At 37.7% G+C, this 19,726-nt stretch overlaps 1 protein-coding gene across 6 annotated transcripts in view; it reads left to right on the top strand.

Annotated features, from left to right (window-relative positions):
• Positions 1-19,726, top strand: part of LOC144595786 (solute carrier family 35 member F5-like) — an 83,614-nt gene that overhangs the window by 47,889 nt on the left and 15,999 nt on the right. For 3 of the 6 annotated variants that reach the window (XM_078403442.1, XM_078403444.1, XM_078403443.1), the window contains exons 10-13: positions 2,378-2,428; positions 10,811-10,915; positions 15,029-15,188; positions 19,463-19,553. In XM_078403442.1, the coding sequence (XP_078259568.1) occupies positions 2,378-2,428; positions 10,811-10,915; positions 15,029-15,188; positions 19,463-19,553 (407 nt within the window). Of the gene's footprint in view, positions 1-2,377; positions 2,429-10,810; positions 10,916-15,028; positions 15,189-15,933; positions 16,047-18,224; positions 18,242-19,462; positions 19,554-19,726 lie in introns of those variants that run through there. The other 3 variants (XR_013547538.1, XM_078403446.1, XM_078403445.1) reach the window with 3 other exon arrangements.

The following is a 19,726-nucleotide window of genomic DNA, read 5'->3' as shown; positions in this document are numbered from 1 at the left end:
TTGAGATTGTTTTTCAGTTTGCTATGATCTTTTCTTATCAGTTAAACTGTTCCCCAAGCGAGCCAACCGTATGACTTTACTTTACTTTAGACCTTAGAGGTCCAGCACAGAAATGGGCCCTTTGGCCCACCAAGTCTGCGCCAATCAACGAATACCGTGTACTCGAGCACTATCCTACACACTAGGGACAATTTACAATTTTTACCAAAGCCAATTAACCTACAAATCTATAAATCTTTGGCGTATTGGGGGGGGGGGGGGGGGGGAATATCAGAGCACTCGGATGAAATCCACGCGCTCACTCGGAGAGAATGTACACACTCCGTAGCGACAGCACCTGTAGTCAGGATCGAACCTAGGTCTCCGGCGCCGTAAAGCAACAACTCTACTGCAGCGCCACTGTGCCGCCCGGCAGTTTTTACTGGAGATTTTTTTTGCTATATCTCATGCAGTGTTCCCCTCATGCTTACTGGATCCCACTCTCATTATCCTTCTCCTTGTATGTACTATTTTTTTACTTTCAAAATGGCATATTTTCGAAATGATTAATTCCATCACGGTTACATCATTGTACTCTGCAATCTAACATAATAATAACTATAGAGACACACGGAATGGTAGAAACACTGGAATCTTGAGCAAAACAGGATGCGCTGAAGGAACTCAGTGGGTCAGACCGCATCTGCAGAGGGAATGGACAGGCAATATTTCGGGTCCTTTTCACTTCTTGCCTTTATCACTAACACCACCCATCTGCCTACCAAATCTCTCTCAACTGTATGTATTATAAATCTCTCAGCTTTATCTGAATCACCCATCTATTACTTACCAGGCTTTACCTCACCCCCACCTCTTTTTCCCAGCTTTCTCCCCCCACTCCTCCTTCCCACTACAATTAGTCTGAAGAAGGGTTCCGACATGAAACGTCACCTATCCATTCCATCCTGACCTGCTGAGTTCCCCCAGCAGTTTGTGTTTTGTTCACAATCGTAACTCGGCATTCATAGCGAGGGGATTTGAGTATAGGAGCCGGGAGGTTCTGCTGCAGTTGTACAGGGCATTGGTGGATACCAATACCTGGAGTATTGCGTACAGTTTTGGTCTCCTAATCTGAGGAAAGACATTCTTGCCATAGAGGGAGTACAGCGAAGGTTCACCAGATTGATTCCTGGGATGGCAGGACTTTCATATGAAGAAAGACTGGATAAACTTGGCTTGTACTCGCTGGAATTTAGAAGATTGAGGGGGGATCTTATAGAAACTTACAAAATTCTTAAGGGGTTGGACAGGCTAGATGCAGGAAGATTGTTCCCGATGTTGGGGAAGTCCAGAACAAGGGGTCACAGTTTAAGGATAAGGGGGAAGTCTTTTAGGACCGAGATGAGAACGTTTTTTTTCACACAGAGAGTGGTGAATCTGTGGAATTCTCTGCCACAGAAGGTAGTTGAGGCCAGTTCATTGGCTATATTTAAGATGGAGTTAGATGTGGCTCTTGTGGCTAAAGGGATCAGGGGGTATGGAGAGAAGGCAGGTACAGGATACTGAGTTGGATGATCAGCCATGATCATATTGAATGGCGGTGAAAGCGCGAAGGGCCGAATGGCCTACTCCTGCACCTATTTTCTATGTTTCTATGTAATAATAATTATTATTAATATATTTTTGGTACATAAAGACCGCCAATTTTTCACAATTTTATTCAATAAAGTTGCATCAAAATTCCAAACCAATCATACATTTCTTGTTTATTTCTACAGTACTTAAATTGTTCATGAGGATTGTAGAAATATTTAATGTTTTAGTTTTTCAAAGTTAACTTTCCTCATGCAGATACTGTAATGCTAAATTTGTATGCCAATACATAAGAACTGTTCCCCAGCTAATCAAGGTATGATTGGCACTAATTGTGTGATTTTATCATGAATATGCCAAAATATGATTAGCCCTCAACTTTAAATTAAGCTTGTAATCACTGTTGATTGTAATCAGATAACCAGCTTACCTTCTGCAATATGATGCTTCTTTTTCATATTTTGTCTGCTTCTTATACTTTAATTTTTATGAATGAACGTTGATAACTGAATAATATTTAGCCACATTGTCTCAGGTTATTTGAAACTGCAATTTACCTTTCGACAGAATGCTCAAATCCTGTTTGTAGTGTGTTTGTAAAGGCACAGATCTGTACATTCAATGTATTGATAACCTGGATGTACAGAACCAGACGAATTCACTAAACTATAGGATACCTTGCATGGACAATAAAAATGGAGGAACTGCATCCTCAAGATATTAATCCATAATAACACCACCTTGCATTCGTACTTGTCACATTTCTAACAACGTGGTTCTTCTTTCCTTAATGCCCACATGGCAGCAAGGTGGGACATAACTTCAACCATCCTAGGAAAGTGTATTGCGTCCCAAGGTAAGTTTGCAGGATTAGTTAAGCACTGTCATTATAAGGAGGTTAATGGTTCTTAAACTATGGTATTTCCCAGTGACGCTATGGGTTCATGAATCTAATGCTGTTGAATGTCCTGTTCTGCTTGAATAATAATTGGTGCACGTGTAATGTTATAATTTCAAGTCATCTGTGCAAATGCAACAAGGAAGGTGTTTTGGGTCTGATTGACTTTGTGTGCTGTTGAATAATGCATATCAATAAATAACCATCTTTTTTAATTGGTCAGATCGACTGACCTTTTTAGAGCCTGCTTCTGATGCTAATGGGCAGTTTAGCTAAAGTGAAAGTTCTACAATTAAGACAGAAATGTAGATTTTCTATTTTGAATCTGTACATTGTTTTATCATTACTGAGTTCTTGTGATCATTATCCTTTTCTATGCAGGGACATGATCTCAGAAGTGTTACGTGAAATTGTTCTTCAAATAATGAGATTATATACCTGAAGGCAATATTTTTATTTCATCAAAACTAGTGTAATATGATTTGAAATCTTATGTTCACTTTTACTTTGAAGATGATTGCCCGACTGCTAATTTTCCATTCAGTGATAATTATGATACTGTGTAGATCTTTCTGAAAAGGTTAAAAGAAAATCAACTGATGAATTAAGTAATAGAATGACTAAGGATTGATGTGTTGGCACAGTAAATCTTCAAATATAAAAACATGCAAGGAAATAAGTTACAACCAAATTAACTAAAACAAGGGAGACGTCTGGGAAGAGATTTATACAGTTCTCAAGACAATTACAAATAATTTTGAGTAATATTTTGCTCATCTGTCCCTTTTCTAAAAACACATTTGCTGAAGATATCATCAGAGGAAGTGGCTGAAATTTCTGTCTAAAATACGCAAAAACTACATCATAGTGAATCATAAAAATCACAAAATTCCAACACTGATGTTGTTTAAAAAAAAATCATTAACTTGGCTGTTTTACACTATTGTACTTTCTAACTTTTTACGAGGACACCGTTTATAAAGTCTGCATTAACTGTTTCATTGGAGTATCTGGCAATCATCAGATTAGAACATTAATAATTTATGACTCTAAACTTTAAAAGGTTGTAATAATGTATTGTTTTAATAATAAAATATAAGCGATTGTGCAAAGCTAGTAAAGCCAGCCTGAAAGGATGTTGAAAGAGCATATTCAGAACATTTTCAGCACATTGTGGAACCAAACCAGGAGCAAGCTATGTTTAATTTGCTTTTAACCTCAAGACGTCTTAGAATTCATTTGTGTAGTTTGATTATTCGCTGTTAAAAATATTATGTAAGTAAAAATAAATTACTTACCAATAGTTTAAGAGAATTTCGTTGCTCAGTTTCCAAATACTTCCTCTTGTGTCAATTTGTAAAATTATAATTCTACGTGTAAATAATCTAAAAACATTGTGCACGTATAAATACGTTGCTTGCACAACTTACATGCGTTAAGTTACTTGCGCACTTCTAAAGTTATTGGTATCATTTCAAGTCCAGTGCAAAGTTCCAAAACGCATATTTAATAATATAATAATAATAATAATATATTCCTTTATTCATCCCACACCGGGGAAATTTACAGTGTTACAGCAGCAAAGTGGATAGCAAAAGATCATTCATTATAAATAAAAGATACATAAATTGTCATCAGTTTTCTGTGTGTTCTTAGCCGTTATTGTTGACTGGTCTGCTGGGAGCAGTGCTGGTTGTGCAGTCTCACAGTAGCGGGAGGGAAGGACCTCTTATATCTCTCCTTCACGCACTTGGGGTGAAGGAGTCTGTCACTGAAGGAGCTACTCAGTGCAGTGACAGTGTCCTGCATGGGGTGGGAGTCATTGTCCAGCAGCGATGTTAGCTTTGCCATCATCCTCCTCTCTCCCACCACCTGCGCTGAGTCGAGGGGGCAACCCAGGACAGAGCTGGCCTTCCTGACCAGCTTGTCGAGTCTCTTCCTTCCCGCTGCTGAGATGCTGCTGCTCCAGCAGACCACTCCATAGAAGATGGCCGATGCAACCACTGTGTTGTAGAAGGTCCTTAGGAGTGCCCCCTGCACTCCAAAGGACCTGAGTCTCCTTAGCAGATAAAGTCTGCTCTGGCCCTTTCTGTATCGGTGTTTTCAGTCCAGTCCAGTTTATTGTTGAGGTAGACACCCAGGTACATATAAGAATCCACCCTCTCGTTAGTCCATTCCCTGGATGTTCACCGGTGTTGGGTGGACCTGGCTGCGCCTGCGGAAATCTACCACCATCTCGCTGGTTTTCCCCGCGTTGATCGGGAGACAGTTCCGCTGGCACCAGTCCACAAACTCCTTGATCAGTTCTCTGTACGCCCTGTCCTCGTCACCTGTGATGAGGCCGACGATGGAAGAGTCGTCAGAGAACTTCTGTAGATAGGAGTCTGCAGAGCTGTGCCTGAGGCCCGCAGTGTACAGAGTGAACAAGAATGGCGCTAGCATTGTTCCCTGTGGAACCCCAGTGCTGCAGTCCACCCTGTCCGAGACCAGGTCCTTTGTCCTCAAATACTGTGGTCGGTTGGTGAGGTAGTCCAGAATCCAGGATGTGAGGTGGTGATCCACTCTGCAGAAAGTGAGAGAGCCTCTAGCATGTGCCTAGCACACAATGCTGCAAAGCTTATGCAGAATATAGTGGCTGAAACAAAGGAAAAGGACAGATCTCCACAACTCCTGTGCGCTCCAGCTTGCCCCCCAGAAGCCCCGGCTGGATGGTGTTGAATGCACTTGAAAAATCAAAGAACATGATTCTCACAGTGCTATCCGGCTTCTCCAGGTGTGAGAGAGCTCTGTTCCGTAGGTAGATGATGGCGTCCTCCACCCCGATGCGAGTCTGGTAGGCGAACTGCAGCGGATCCATTGATGGTGTCACCAGGTGGCGGTGATGGGCGAGGACTAGACGCTCCAGTGTCTTCATCAGGTGTGATGTCAGTGCCACCTGCCTGTAGCTGTTGAGTTCCTTTGGGTGCGGCGTCTTTGGTACCGGTACCACACAGGATGTTTTCCACAGCTGTGGAACTCTCCCCAGTTTCAGGCTCAGATTGAAGACATGCACATATTCCGCACAGCTGGTCTGCACAGGACTTGAGGAGCCTCGAGCTGATGCCATCCGGACCAGCTGCGTTCCTCGCATTGATCTTCCTGAGCTAATTTCTCACCTGGTCTGTGACATTGTGTTCAAGATGACATTGGGCAAGTCCACTTGAAATTTTGCAGTTAATAATATGAATCATTGCTTTTGATTGCGGAACCATTACCTCCAGTCTTCTCTCTAGGATGTATCCTAGAACACCACCACCACCATTCCCTTCTTTTGATACCTCTCTGTAACAACAGGTCATTTTCCACATAATTCAAAGACAAAGCCGTGCACCACCTCACCATCACCATTGAATGCACTGTGTTTAACTGTTACACTTGATTTACATTTAGTACCACATAAACTGGTTTCTCCAAAGTAATACAAGTAGACCAGCGACATTTTCTTTGTCCCTGTGAAGACGCCCTGTGATTCTGCTGAAGGGCTCAGGATTCTGCCTCTATGAAACTTTCTGAGCTTTTCAAAGATTTTCAAACTTTCTAAGGTTTTTCACCCCTTTCCCAGCACATACCTCAGCCTTTGCTAAATTTGCCTATTTCTACTTTCATAACCTTACCTGATACCTGCCCACTCAAGTTCAGCTGCTTGTGAAATTCTCACATATGCCATTTACCTTTTAACCTTGACTGTTTTACTGGCCACTACCCTTACTCTGCTCTCCATATGCTTGACGTCACCGAAGCCCCTATTATCTATGTCCTACCTCACACCATGTTTCATACTTGCTGACTTACTTTGGCTCTTGCTTGAAGAACATCTTTTTTTTTCAATTCTGAAATTGTTTTTTAATCTTTGTTCTGTAATATTCTCCAGTGCTTCAGTATTCAAATAAATAACTTATTGATCATTGCAGGATAGGTTTTCACCATTGGCAAGAAAACCTTGCTCCATAAGCTATAGGATTTCCACACTAATTCTCTTTGATTTGTTCGGCTTCTTTTAGACTTTTGTTAAAAGTTGCCTCTCCAATCAAGATTTTGACCAACTTCCCCAATGTCCATAGTTGTAAAAAGTTGTTTGAGAATGTTCCTGTGACATGTGTTTGGACATTTTTCTATAAAAAATACAAATTATTATTAACCTCTATTGCACACCACTTAGATATTGAATAATAGTCATATATAAAATGATGCATTGTTAACTCTCAGTATTTGGTATTTTTTTCAAAATGAAGTTTATTCTCAAAAATACAAGATCATATTTATTTACACCTTTTCCTATTTGCCATAATGAAAATGAAGAACTATGTACATCTTGTTTTGATGGCATTAGCTTAAATGCTTTGGTGCGAGGGGCTTCCAGGATATTAACCCAGTGCTGATAAAAGAACATCAATGTATATTTCATTCAGTTTGGTTTCCAGGGAATCTTGGTGATCATAATTGCTGCTCTTGTCCTACTGCAAAGTAGAAGTCTTAGGACTTGGCAAAACATTGACAAAATTATCTTGAGAATTACAGCAGTCTGCAAGATTATGTCTGCAATAGCTGTGGTGCACTGGTAATGGAGAGTATTTGTATAGAGTCTGAAGGCAGAAGAACCAATCAGACAGGTATTATTGCCTAAATTTTCACGCATTGGTGTAATTGTAGCAAACCAGGCATGTTGTGAGAATTCCATTAATCTTGTGACTGCAATTTGTCATAGGAAAAATAATTAGGGGTCAACTATAAGCTCCTTGTCTCAGATCTCCTTACCTCTGCCATGATCTTGTTAAGGCAGTCGGTGATATTAGGCATGTTGAAAGTGAGGTATTTAGCATTCATACTTTATTGAAGGAGCTGAGAAGTAGTTGGACCTTCCAGCAATGCAGGTATTCTTTGCCTGACTCTCGTACCACATATGTGACCTGACATATGTTAGGATCTCAATCCAAGTCTGGATATTGTTCAGATTTCATATTGGGTAATGTGGACTGCACCAAAATCTGTATATGTAATAATTGTCCATCAATTCTACCTGTAATGCATGACAAATCTATTAGAATGATTGAAAGGTGCAGTGTAAAAAATAGCTATTTGGTTGGTCATGCTTTTGCAGACTTATTTAAAGAGCAGCTTACAACCCAGTGGTATGAATAGTGATTTCTCTAACTTCAAGTAACCCTTACTTTCCCTCTCTCTCTCTCTGTCCCTCCCCACCCTAGTTCTCCCACTAGTTTTACAATAGTTAGACAATGAACTATTCTACATTTCTTTGATCCACCATCTGCTTTGATCTGTCACTTTCACACCTTACCCTTCCATATCTCTCATCTCCCTCTCCCCGACTCAGTCTGAAGAAGGGTCATGCCCTAAAACGTCACATTCCTTCTCTCCAGAGATGCTGCCTGTCCCACTGAGTTACTCCAGCATTTTGATTCTATCTTCTATTTAAAGAGTAATTTAGCATAAGTCTCATTTGTCCCAATTTTGTCTATGTCACTATAAATTCCTTAACCACAGTGTACAAGTACAAATATAAATAAATGGGTGTGCTCTATAATAGCTGTTACAGATGGCTGAAATGTGACCAGGCCTGGGTAACAGACATTTTTAAGGGATGGCCAGATGAGAAACGGATCTTAGCAAAGAGGAAGATTAGAAGAGTAGCAAAAAAATGTATTGCTTCAGAAGATCAATAGGTAGAATCAGTTTGGGTGGAGGTGAGACCTAGCAAGGTAAAGAACATGCTGGTATAAATAGATCCCCTATGAGCAGCTACACTGTAGGGTAGAATATAAGTGAAGAAAACCTGTGAGCTTGCACAAAAGGCAATGCACTAATTGGAGGCGCAGGTCTCTTCCTACCCAAACCACCCCATATCCAGGCACTTTCCCCTGCAAACGCAGGAGATGCAACACCTGTCCCTTTACCTCCCCCCTCAACTCCATCCAAGGACCCAAACAGTCTTTCCAGGTGAGACAGAGGTTCACCTGCACCTCCTCCAACCTCATCTATTGCATCCGCTGCTCTAGTGAGGCCCACCGGAAATTGGAGGAACAGCACCTCATATTTCGCTTGGGCAGCTTGCAGCCCAGCGGTATGAACATTGACTTCATATCATATCATATCATATATATACAGCCGGAAACAGGCCTTTTCGGCCCTCCAAGTCCGTGCCGCCCAGTGATCCCCGTACATTAACACTATCCTACACCCACTAGGGACAATTTTTACATTTACCCAGCCAATTAACCTACATACCTGTAAGTCTTTGGAGTGTGGGAGGAAACCGAAGATCTCGGAGAAAACCCACGCAGGTCACGGGGAGAACATACAAACTCCTTACAGTGCAGCACCCATAGTCAGGATCGAACCTGAGTCTCCGGCGCTGCATTCGCTGTAAAGCAGCAACTCTACCGCTGCGCTACCGTGCCGCCCATTCTCTAACTTTAGATAGATCCTCTGTCCCTCTCTTCCCCTCCCCCTTCCCAGTTCTCCCTCTATCTTCCTGTCTCCACCTATATCCTTCCTTTGTACCGCCCCCCTGACATCAGTCTGAAGAAGGGTCTCGACCCGAAACGTCACCCATTCCTTCTCTCCTGAGATGCTGCTTGACCTGCTGAGTTACTCCACCATTTTGTGAAATAAATGCATTAATTGGAGGTAACTATTATCTTCCTATCAATTACGTTGGTAAAGCCAGCCTGAAAGGATGTTGAAAGAGCATATTCAGAACATTTTCAGCACATTGTGGAACCAAACCAGGAGCAAGCTATGTTTAATTTGCTTTTATATAATGAGCTATGATTAATTAACAATTTCATGATAAATGTCCCTCAAGGCAAGAGTGATCATAACATGATAGATTTTCTTATTCAATTTGAGAGTGAAAACATGTAGTTGAAAGTTATGTTTTAAACATAAATAAAGGCAGTTTCAAAGATATGAAGGCAGACATCTCAAGAAGACTGAGAAATTAATTAATTTGAAAGATTACAGACATTTAAGAAGATAAAATTCTTAACAAAGATATGTTCAAATGAAAAGTAGACTAAAAAAACCAACTGATGATATGGTTTTGTAGCACTTTAGAAATCAGTAAAGGATGATTTAAAGATTTTTAAAATGGGGTGAAATAGATTATGAGAGTAAGTGAGCAAGAAATGGAAAAACAAATTGTAAGGAGTTGTACAAAAATATAAAAAGGAACAGAGTCATAAAGATAAATTTAATCCCCGAGAGGATAAGATTGGGAGATTAACAAAGGCAATTAAGTAAATGAAAGAAACCTTGAACAAATGTACTGTCTCTGTCTTATAGGTAGAAAACACTAATAGCATCCGAATAATAGTAGAAAATTTGGGAACATAATCACTGGAGAAACAATACTAAATTAACATGCTCTAAAGGCTAATAATCTGATGAATCTGATGGCATCTCAGGGATCCTGGAAAAATAGTTGTGGGCTGGTGGATAGTTTGGTTCAGATTTTCCAGGATGTGAAATGTTTTCAGAAATATTGGCCTGAAAATTTTGCCATGAAGCACAATAAGTGCTTAATTCGGTGATTAAGTGTTTAGTCAAGAAAATTCAGGACTTCCCACTTCGATTGCAAACGCCATTGTTTTTCTTGCTAGACCCACTGTGTCTAAAATGCCACTCCATATCTTGTGGTCGTCATCGGCACACTGTTTTATTGATTTTCATCCACACATGTGTAATCCTCACTAGTCATCAGTTACTTTTTCGGAAGTAGGTCCGTTAAAAACTTTTCTTTTAATCATTACAATATAGACGGCATATAACACTGCCCCTGTCAATAACCACAATGAGCCTGCAAATAAATAAGAAGCAAAGGCAATATAAGGTCTGCTTTAGTGCAAAAATGAAAACGGCTCTCAGTAAATCCCATTTGTCATGACTGGTACTGGGAACCTATTCTAGTCCCCCACCAACCCCACCCAAACTAATCTCAAACATGGACCTTACCCCATCTCCACACAACACCCAGTTCATTCATGACTATGACACCTCCAGACCATCAAAGTCAGCACTGATGGATAATCAAAAATTCAAATGAACAGAGAAGGGAATTTGCACAAATGTGAAAACACCCATAGATAGAGAATAGGGAGCGGTATGTTCACACAATCAGGTTTAGCAACTATTGTATAGAGAAGCTGATCTCTGAGATGAGAGCAAACTTAATAACAAAATGATATAAAGAGATTTCATGGATTATTTTTTAGAATGAATTCTTATTTTTAAACTCATTGTGTCTATTATTCTATCTAACCTTTGCTTCTTATTTATTTGCAGGCTCATTGTGGTCATTGACAGGGGCAGTGTTATATGCCGTCTATATTGTAATGATTAAAAGAAAAGTTGATCGAGAAGACAAACTTGACATTCCAATGTTTTTTGGTAAGGTTGACAGTGACATTCATTGAATAATAAAATCATCTTCGGTTGCTTCTTATGTTATTTGAGTTTATTGCTATATAATAAAATTGGTACAGGATTTTAATTATATTTAAACAAATTGAAAATCGAGCAAGCTTAAAATTTGTAATTTGCTAAAATGCTTTAAATAAGTCATTTCCTTTCTTTAAGTGGGTTAAAATGTAATACTTTGGAATTTTAAACTGTGATGAAAGATTTAAGTTAGTCCAACATTACATCGTGTATATTAAGAAACATTCATACCAGATGCTATTACTTTCTTTGTGTTAGTTTAATTTAATATAAAAACATTGCTGCTATTATAGGGAGAGTCACTTAATGTACTATTTTGTGGGTTAACTTACATTTTAACAGTTAATGATTATTTCCACAGAATACTTAAACAGTACTTTTACTCCCTGAACAACAGCTACGTATCTGGTCTATTGACTGTGACGGGTGTCTGAGGTTATGGGGAGAAGGCAGGAGAATGGGGTTAGGAGGGAGCGATAGATCAGCCATGATTGAATGGTAGAGTAGACTTAATGGGCCGAATGGCCTAATTCTGCTCCTGTCACTGATGATCTTTTGTACATGTGAGCTTGACCATGTAAGAAAATTTGTAGAAATACATCCCTGGTTAGTAGCACCTAATGTGTTATGAGCTACAGCTGCTGCGTTCGACTTCATTTGCTTATAACTTGCCAGTGGTTTCAAGTTTCTCGGTTGACAAGAGTTTGGCTATATCATTTGACTGCCAAATTCTACATGAAATCAGTCAGTCAGACAAACAATGCTGGAAATACTCAGCAGGTCAGGCGACAGAAGTGGAGAGAGAAAGAGAATTAAAATTTCATGCCAATGATCTTTTGGATGACATCTGAAGACGTTGATGCCAAAATTTTACAATTTCAGTTAGTTAATTTGAGAAATGGAAAATAAATGGGTTAATATTGGTATTAAATAATATTAGCTGGAAAAAAATCAGGTTTAAATATTCAGGGTTTATGTACATCAGTGGATTATACATGAACAAACACCTTCAAATGTTCAGAGGATAGCTGCAATAGAATTACAATAACCCTGTCTAGAACTACTCCGTCTTAGACTTTTCTATTACTCAGTCTTCAGTGAAGGCATAGAAAGTTTTAGATTATACAGTTCATGCATTTATATTATTAACAAGAATAGATAATGTTGATTAGCTTGGACTATCTAGGGAACCCTGAGAGAAAGGCTGTGACCCTCCACCTTATTTAGGCCCTTCACAATTTGAACCCCTCCCAAGCCCCAGGGAAACAACATTACTGGGGGGTTTTTACATTATTTTTTCAGCACCTATTTGCTCTACTATCTTTCCCTTGACTATTTGAAGGTCTTTGTACATTCTAACATTGTAATTGCCTTTCTTTTAATTCTTCAATCCATGTTCTCTCATTTGATAATTTAGGAATTTTATCTTTTCCCAAAGTTCCATTAATTTCCTTTGACCAAAGTGTGAACCACCGCTTCTCTCCTTTTCATCTCTTCATGTGTGTGGTATCCAGGACTGTTGAGCACAAGTTCTTTAACTTGTGCTTCTGTAATAACTATGATCACATGCTTCAGCATGTCTGTCTGTGATCTCAATGCTTTTCCATTATTCACAAGATCTTTTAAGTTCAAGTATATATCATGAAGCATTGCAAACTCCTTCCTTATTTAGTTTTTCAATCTTTGGAGCAATGCTTCCCAAATTATCTGTGTTCCATTTCCATAGCCTGACCATTTCAATCGATGCTTTGGTTTCTATACCCATGCCAAGCCAATTAATATGTTTGCAATAACACCAGCATATTTTCCATAGTACTAAATCCAGTCCTGCTGAGGATTAACCTGTCCAGCCCACACAAACTTATTTTTCAAGTACATCTTCCCCAGCATCTGAGAAATATATTTTAGGAGAGCATATAGCTCTCTCTTAATATTGTTATAAAATGAATTACTATTTTGAGATTGAGGGCAATGTGAATAGATCAAATGGCGAAATACTCTAAACAAAGTGATGTTGATAAAATAATATTGTGATAAAATGATTGGCTGTTTTAGAATTGAGGACTATACAAATAGATTAAATGGCTAAATGCTCTAAACAATGCATTGTCTCCTGAGCTGTAGGGCATATAGAAAAGTCATGCCTAGGACTAAAAAGAATATAAAAATAACAATATTTTACACTAATTTGTCACCACTTTAATCTACTCGTGTAGGGTTTGGTATTGTTCATTTGGAGTTTTTCTTGTTTTCTTAATAGAACTGTATGCCTTAAAACTTGATGAAGATAAGGTGGCAAAATTGTTTAAATCTACAGCTTTTGCGAATAGTGCTAATCGTATTTGTTATTATTCTGGATACTCAAATGTTTTGAATACTTATGTTATCACAAATTAGACGGCACTAAAACAGTTTTGGCTTTCAGTGTGATTTTAGGAATATTTAATGTAGTGTCATCAATTGATACATACAATGTTCATTGCAATGATAATTATTAAATATTAAATCTCTATTTTACCAAATAATAAATCAGAACAGAAATCCCATTTTCTTAAAATTGAATTCCACATTATATCTAAAATAAATAAACGGCTTGTAGAATAGATAAAATTGAATAATTAGCAACATTAAGCGATTACATTTTAACTTTGATATATCATAATCTATAGACAAACTTAATTGAGTTGTCTGTTGCTTGCCATCAATGCAAATTGAATGTAATGAAATGAGATTTGAATGAACTACTTGTGGGATATTCATTGTAAAGATGCATTAATTCAGTTCGTATTCAATAGAAAAGGGGAAAAATCTATCCGGAAATATGCAAGGCATCCATCACATGATTATTAGGAACCCGTGTCTGTACCAGCAAAAACGAAAATTTTGATTTATCGACCAAAATTACCTCTCTAGCATTTGTACATACAAAATTAATTTCACTGTTCAGACAAGAATGTTTAGTTCATGGCACTTACAAATCAAAGAATTTTATCAAGTCTGACAGATAACTTTATTACACCACTTCAACAATTTTTCTTATTCTGAAATGTTGTATTAAAACAGTTTCTCGTGATATTTTCTTGCTACATATAAAAGTCTTGTCAGTAAAAGCAATAACATGCTTCACTGAATCATTTTATGCAGGATTGTATGAGAAGCCATTTTCTAATACAAGCTGCATATGATTTTGTATGAAAATGCTTTTCTTTTCACACAACCCATAATCAGCCTTGGATTATATTAGATGTTATCTTTATGCATTCATATTAACATTTTTATTTAGATTTTCATTTGAAACTTCATCTTCCATGTTTCACTAGTTTTCTACAAATGTTACATAAAAATGATAAAGTAGAAAAAGTTATTAACGTTTCTCGTGTGATGTTGGTACCATTTAACAAAACTAAACAAAAAGTTATTTGATCACTGGCATGACAATAACCCATGAAATTATTGTTTTCACATTAGCTCATAATTTAGATTTCATGATTTACAAACAAAAAAAACTTACAGGGATAACAATTATACATTTGATAGAATGCCGATTTAGCATATTTTAGCTGCTTAGTGTATTTTAAGAATCAAACTTTATCACACGTTATTTGTCGTTATTGGAATGTTACTCTGAGATATCAATGTAATGTATATAGCAACATAACAAATCATTGATTTGTAATAACTGATTTGTGCTATTAACTCCAATGAACTCAAACATCCATGATGTGCTGCATTTGAATAGAGTATGTAACAAAGAGAAACATTTTAATTACATTCAATCACCCCCATTTTCCTATTCCTTTGCAAGCTGAGGTATTGATTTAATTAAGACAAAACCTGAATTATCCTTAATCTGTCCTCTGAACGTGAACCATTAGGTGTAGCTCATTGCTGAGAACATGGAATTACTGAATTTATGGCAAGATCTATAAAATCTCAAGTAACATCTTACAAAATAAAAATAATAATAAATATCTTTAGGTTTTAACATATTTTTATTATATTAAATTAGAAGTATTTGCTCTGGTTTTCATGTTTTTTATTATTTTGCCTTTTTCCATACAGGATTTGTGGGACTATTTAATCTCCTGCTACTGTGGCCTGGATTTTTCCTGCTACATTATACAGGATTTGAGGCTTTTGAATTTCCAACCAAAACCGTATGGATGTACATCCTTATTAATGGCCTTATAGGAACTGTTTTGTCTGAATTTCTCTGGTTGTGGTATGATTTTTTTGTTACAACTTATTTATGAAATATTAAGACATGCTCACTTGAAGTGAAGTGATAAAGAAATTCTATGAACTTAATCAAATATTTCCTAGCAAAGCACAAATTAAGTGAATAGGAATAAGATAGATGTGTTTAAAATACAACTGTTCTGTAATTTTTCCGAGAGATAATTACTATTTTTAAGAATTGGTATATCTTATATTTTCATGACAGATCACTAATTTCATTATGGGCATTTGCACATGGAATCTTATTGGTATCCAAATTGTATTTGTCTTCATATGCATCAGAGTATCCCTCTGGATAATACATTTATGGTTATATCTCCTTCAAATTACACAACCATCACCAATGGCAAGGGTCAGCAGTGTTCTTGAATCATAAATGAGATCATACTTGGTTTCCAAGATAATGCTTTGCTGGCAGCAAATGTAAGTGACTGCCACAAGCAGTCTCTCCATCATTTCAACAGATTGCAAATAATTGAACATTCAGCTTTCCATATAGTTCAACAATGTAATTGTATCCCTGGTAGGTGAATGTATATAGCACAATTAAAGTAATTTCCCACTTGTGTGATTTTGTTCATGCATAGTTGTTTTTAATGCTGCTAAAGTTCTGAAATTTGCTTCTGTATATATGGTTCTGCGATGCAATGGCTATGGCAATCACTGAACCGTTTAACACTTTTCTTGGTCTGCCTCATTATTACTGCTTTTTCCATTTTCCATCCCAGCATCTCACCAGGAATCCTAGCTTCTCTTTTGTGGCCTGAGTCTTTCTACAACTACCCAAATCTCTAATGGCATTCCTCTAGTGTGTTAACAAACAAGTAATTGAGTTGTTCAGGTAAAGCTGAGAGTATGCTATTACTTTGAGGAATTTTGTAAATTTTCTATTGTATTTCTTTGTGGTCCCTTTTATAATAGTTTTTTCAGAAGTTATGGTGAACATTTTAATTGGTAGTGTCATGTGGGTTTGGGAGTGGAATGGAATTAAAAATTGTGAAAGTGCTTCTGGAAGCTGTAGCCTAAGGATTTCCATATCTTGACTGGTGCTTTAGTCTTTATGTGAGCAATCTCGCAGGAGTTATAGTTTGCCAATTTCAGAATAATAGTGCATCAGTTAGACCTTTTCAAACATGAGCTTAAAAAGTAAAATAAAGGTAAGATCTGAAACATCAATAAGGAAATGTGGTAAAAAGTGATTCAACCTCTCAGCTGCTTTCAAGATGGCTTTAGCAAAAGGCTCTGTTCACAGAACTTAAGTCATTGGTAAAATGTAAACATACCAGGTTAATTTGTAAATTTTGAGGGCTAATATAGATTTGGAATTCTTATCTAATTTGATCACCATTGGTGCCACTGGTGCTGTGTTACTTTGCAACAAGAGATGAACAACAAGAGCCTATTCCTCAGACCTACAACACCGCTCTTGGCATTTGTCTCTGGATTCTGACAAATTATTTTCTTTCAATCTTGCAGTTAGACACCCGCAAATGACAGATAGCTGTTTACTTACCAAAATAGGCAATAATAGGGTCATAGAGTCATACATCACGGAAACAAGCCCTTCCACACAACTCGTACTTGCCGGCCAAGGTGCCTACCTGAGCTAGTCCCATTTGCCTGCATTTGTTCCTTCTAAATTTTTCCTCTCATGTACCTGTCTAAATGCCTTTTGAGTTTTGTAATCTAACCACCTCTACCATTTCCTCTGGCAACTCAATCCATATACCCATCAGTCTCTGAATATTGTCAATTTTACCTACAAATAAACCAATCTGCATTTTGTATTCATCTCTACAATGCGCCTAAAAATTTGCTCCTCCTTCCCATCGTGCACAACTCTAATCCTACCTCCACAATGGAACACTATGGTCCACTTCTTCCACTGCCATGGAATTGTGGGTTTTTTTCTATTTATGTTTTGGTACTAATGTCTTTTTTACAGTCTTCTTTCTTTTAGAAGTGTGTGTAATTTATTTATAATTTATATATCATTTGTTTATGTGTATTATATGATGCTGCTGGAAGCAAGATTTTGCATTGTATCTGTAGCTCACAATAATTGTGCTTATGATAATAAACACAACATGATTAGTTCGCTGCCCAGGATAACAACCATCCTCTATTATTTCTTAATTCCAGACTAGAGTTGCATGTATCCTATTGCAGATGACTACCTGTCTATCCTCATTTGATTGTTGAATTTTCATATTCTGTCCCAGATGTCCACAGTTTGTGTGGGTGAAGACTTTATGTCAGAGCTTATGAAAAAGTACTACCTGTACTTGAGACAGACTTATCCAGCCTTTCGGCTGGCTTGTAATCAAGATGCTTGGGAGGACATGACACATCCTTTACTGTTATTTCACAAATACCTAATTCATTATCAACCCAAAAGATTCAGTCCAAATCCAAGTCCAAGACAGTCCAAATTAAACTTTTAACTGTTCTCCCCAAATCTACATTGCTCATTTTGTGTGTGGAGAGTAACCGGGTGAAAATCCAACCTGCCTTGGCAGTCCCACTCAATTGTTAGTGGTTGGAACATTTTCCTGCCACAGGGAGCATTTGAGGCTCCCACTGCCAATGGTTGAGTTCCCCATGACACACAGCACCACCTTTTCTGCAGCTGTCAAATATGTGAATTTGGAAGATTACTTCCAGTTCTATGCCACTCTCTAGTGTTCTTTGCTCCCAGAGAAACAGGAAAGATAACCACGAATAACAGATAGTGATTTGTTTTCTTGAAAATGACTGAAAGAGAGACAACATTGCATAAAGATGTTATTGGTGAATTAACAGATAGGGATATGAGGAAATCAACTGATAAGAGTAACAGGCATATCTTCAAATTAAGTTGGTATGCTGGAGCGTAGTTGAAGGTCTGGATTGATACACCCATCAGGATATAGTGCTACTGTATACAACTTTGTTGTTATGATTATTGTCATTAATCTGTGTTGCATTGAATCCAGGGGCACAGCACTATTCTTGTTGTTTTTCTTTCTTCCAACACTAGAATCCATCAAATGGCATGTTTGTAATGTCCCTTAAATACTAAAGGTATGATGAAATTCTGTATGTTGATGTTTCATCCTTTGAACCTAATTAGTTTAAAAAAGCGGAAATGATGTGTTTAATTACGAACAGCCTTATTTTATTAGCAGGTTATACCCAACACTAGAGTCAGGATGCTGCCTGGCCCACTGAGTTACTCCAGAATTTTGTGTCATTGGTTTCTACCCAAGACTGTTTTGCCAGTCAATAAGATCATGGCTATTCCGATCAATGGTTTCAATTCAATTTGCCTCTATTCCCCATACCCTTGTTTCCTTTGTAGTCCAAAAATGTACCTATCTCAATCTAGAATGATTCAACATCCCAAAATTCAGAACCCTCCAAGGGAACATATTTCTTCTTTTCTCAATCACAAGTAGCTAATGTTTTAGAATTATAGCAGTAGCATACATTAAAAAGCCACAACCAGACTTGCTGCAGTTATTTCCAGGTTTCTTGTTTGCTAGTAGGTTCTCTCAGCCCTTCTCAGTTTTTCCAATTTCCTTAGATCACTTGTGATATTTGCTGCTGATTATTATCTTGGTGCTTTGTCTAAATTGGTAGGTAGTTGCAGTAAACGTTTATAAGTTCAAGCCATGACTATATCTAATCAAAACTGATACTTCAGTACATTACTGAGGACATGCTACAGTGTTGCAAATCCCTTCATTCAAATGACTAAATTAAATCCTGGTCTACCTGATTTGCTAGTTAGGTGGCATCAGGTTTCTGTTAATGATATGTTAGGTAGGAATGAAAACTCTCCTGGTCAACATTATTATCTTATAAAATGCCGGAAAACATAAACCAGCTGACAGGTCATCTCAACAGACAATAGGTGCAGGAATAGGCCGTTCGGCCCTTCGAGCCAGCACCGCCATTCAATGTGATCATGGCTGATCATTCTCAATCAGTACCCCGTTTCTGCCTTCTCCCCATACCCCCTGACTCTGCTATCCTTAAGAGCTCTATCTAGCTCTCTCTTGAATGCATTCAGAGAATTGGCCTCCACTTATTTTATGCTATGGGATCAATCTGTAACTGTACACCATGACTATTAAAAAAATCCATTCCATGGAGTTCTTGTATTGTGAGTTAAAGCAGCATTCTTTAACTTCTAGGATTAATCCAAAGCATAACTTGAATTTAATTTCTGCAAATTTATATTTGTATATATTAAAAATGTATTTTATTTTTCAGGGGCTGTTTTCTTACATCATCGTTAATTGGTACACTTGCACTAAGCCTCACAATACCTCTTTCCATGATAGCAGACATCTATATGAAAAAGGTAATTAATTGAGATTTTGAATACATGATAAATACCATTACGCTGTCCAAATAATTACAATGTAGTGGCTAGAAAACAAATCATCATGTATATTTTCATTTATCTGCGGACGATTTTGGCAGGTTAAGGTCCCTGCCGGATATTAAATATTTATTGGAAAGGAAATGCTAATT

The sequence above is a fragment of the Rhinoraja longicauda genome, chromosome 8, assembly GCF_053455715.1.
Source record: "Rhinoraja longicauda isolate Sanriku21f chromosome 8, sRhiLon1.1, whole genome shotgun sequence".
Taxonomy (NCBI): Eukaryota; Metazoa; Chordata; class Chondrichthyes; order Rajiformes; family Arhynchobatidae; genus Rhinoraja; species Rhinoraja longicauda.
This window is presented reverse-complemented; position numbering and strand designations above follow the sequence as displayed.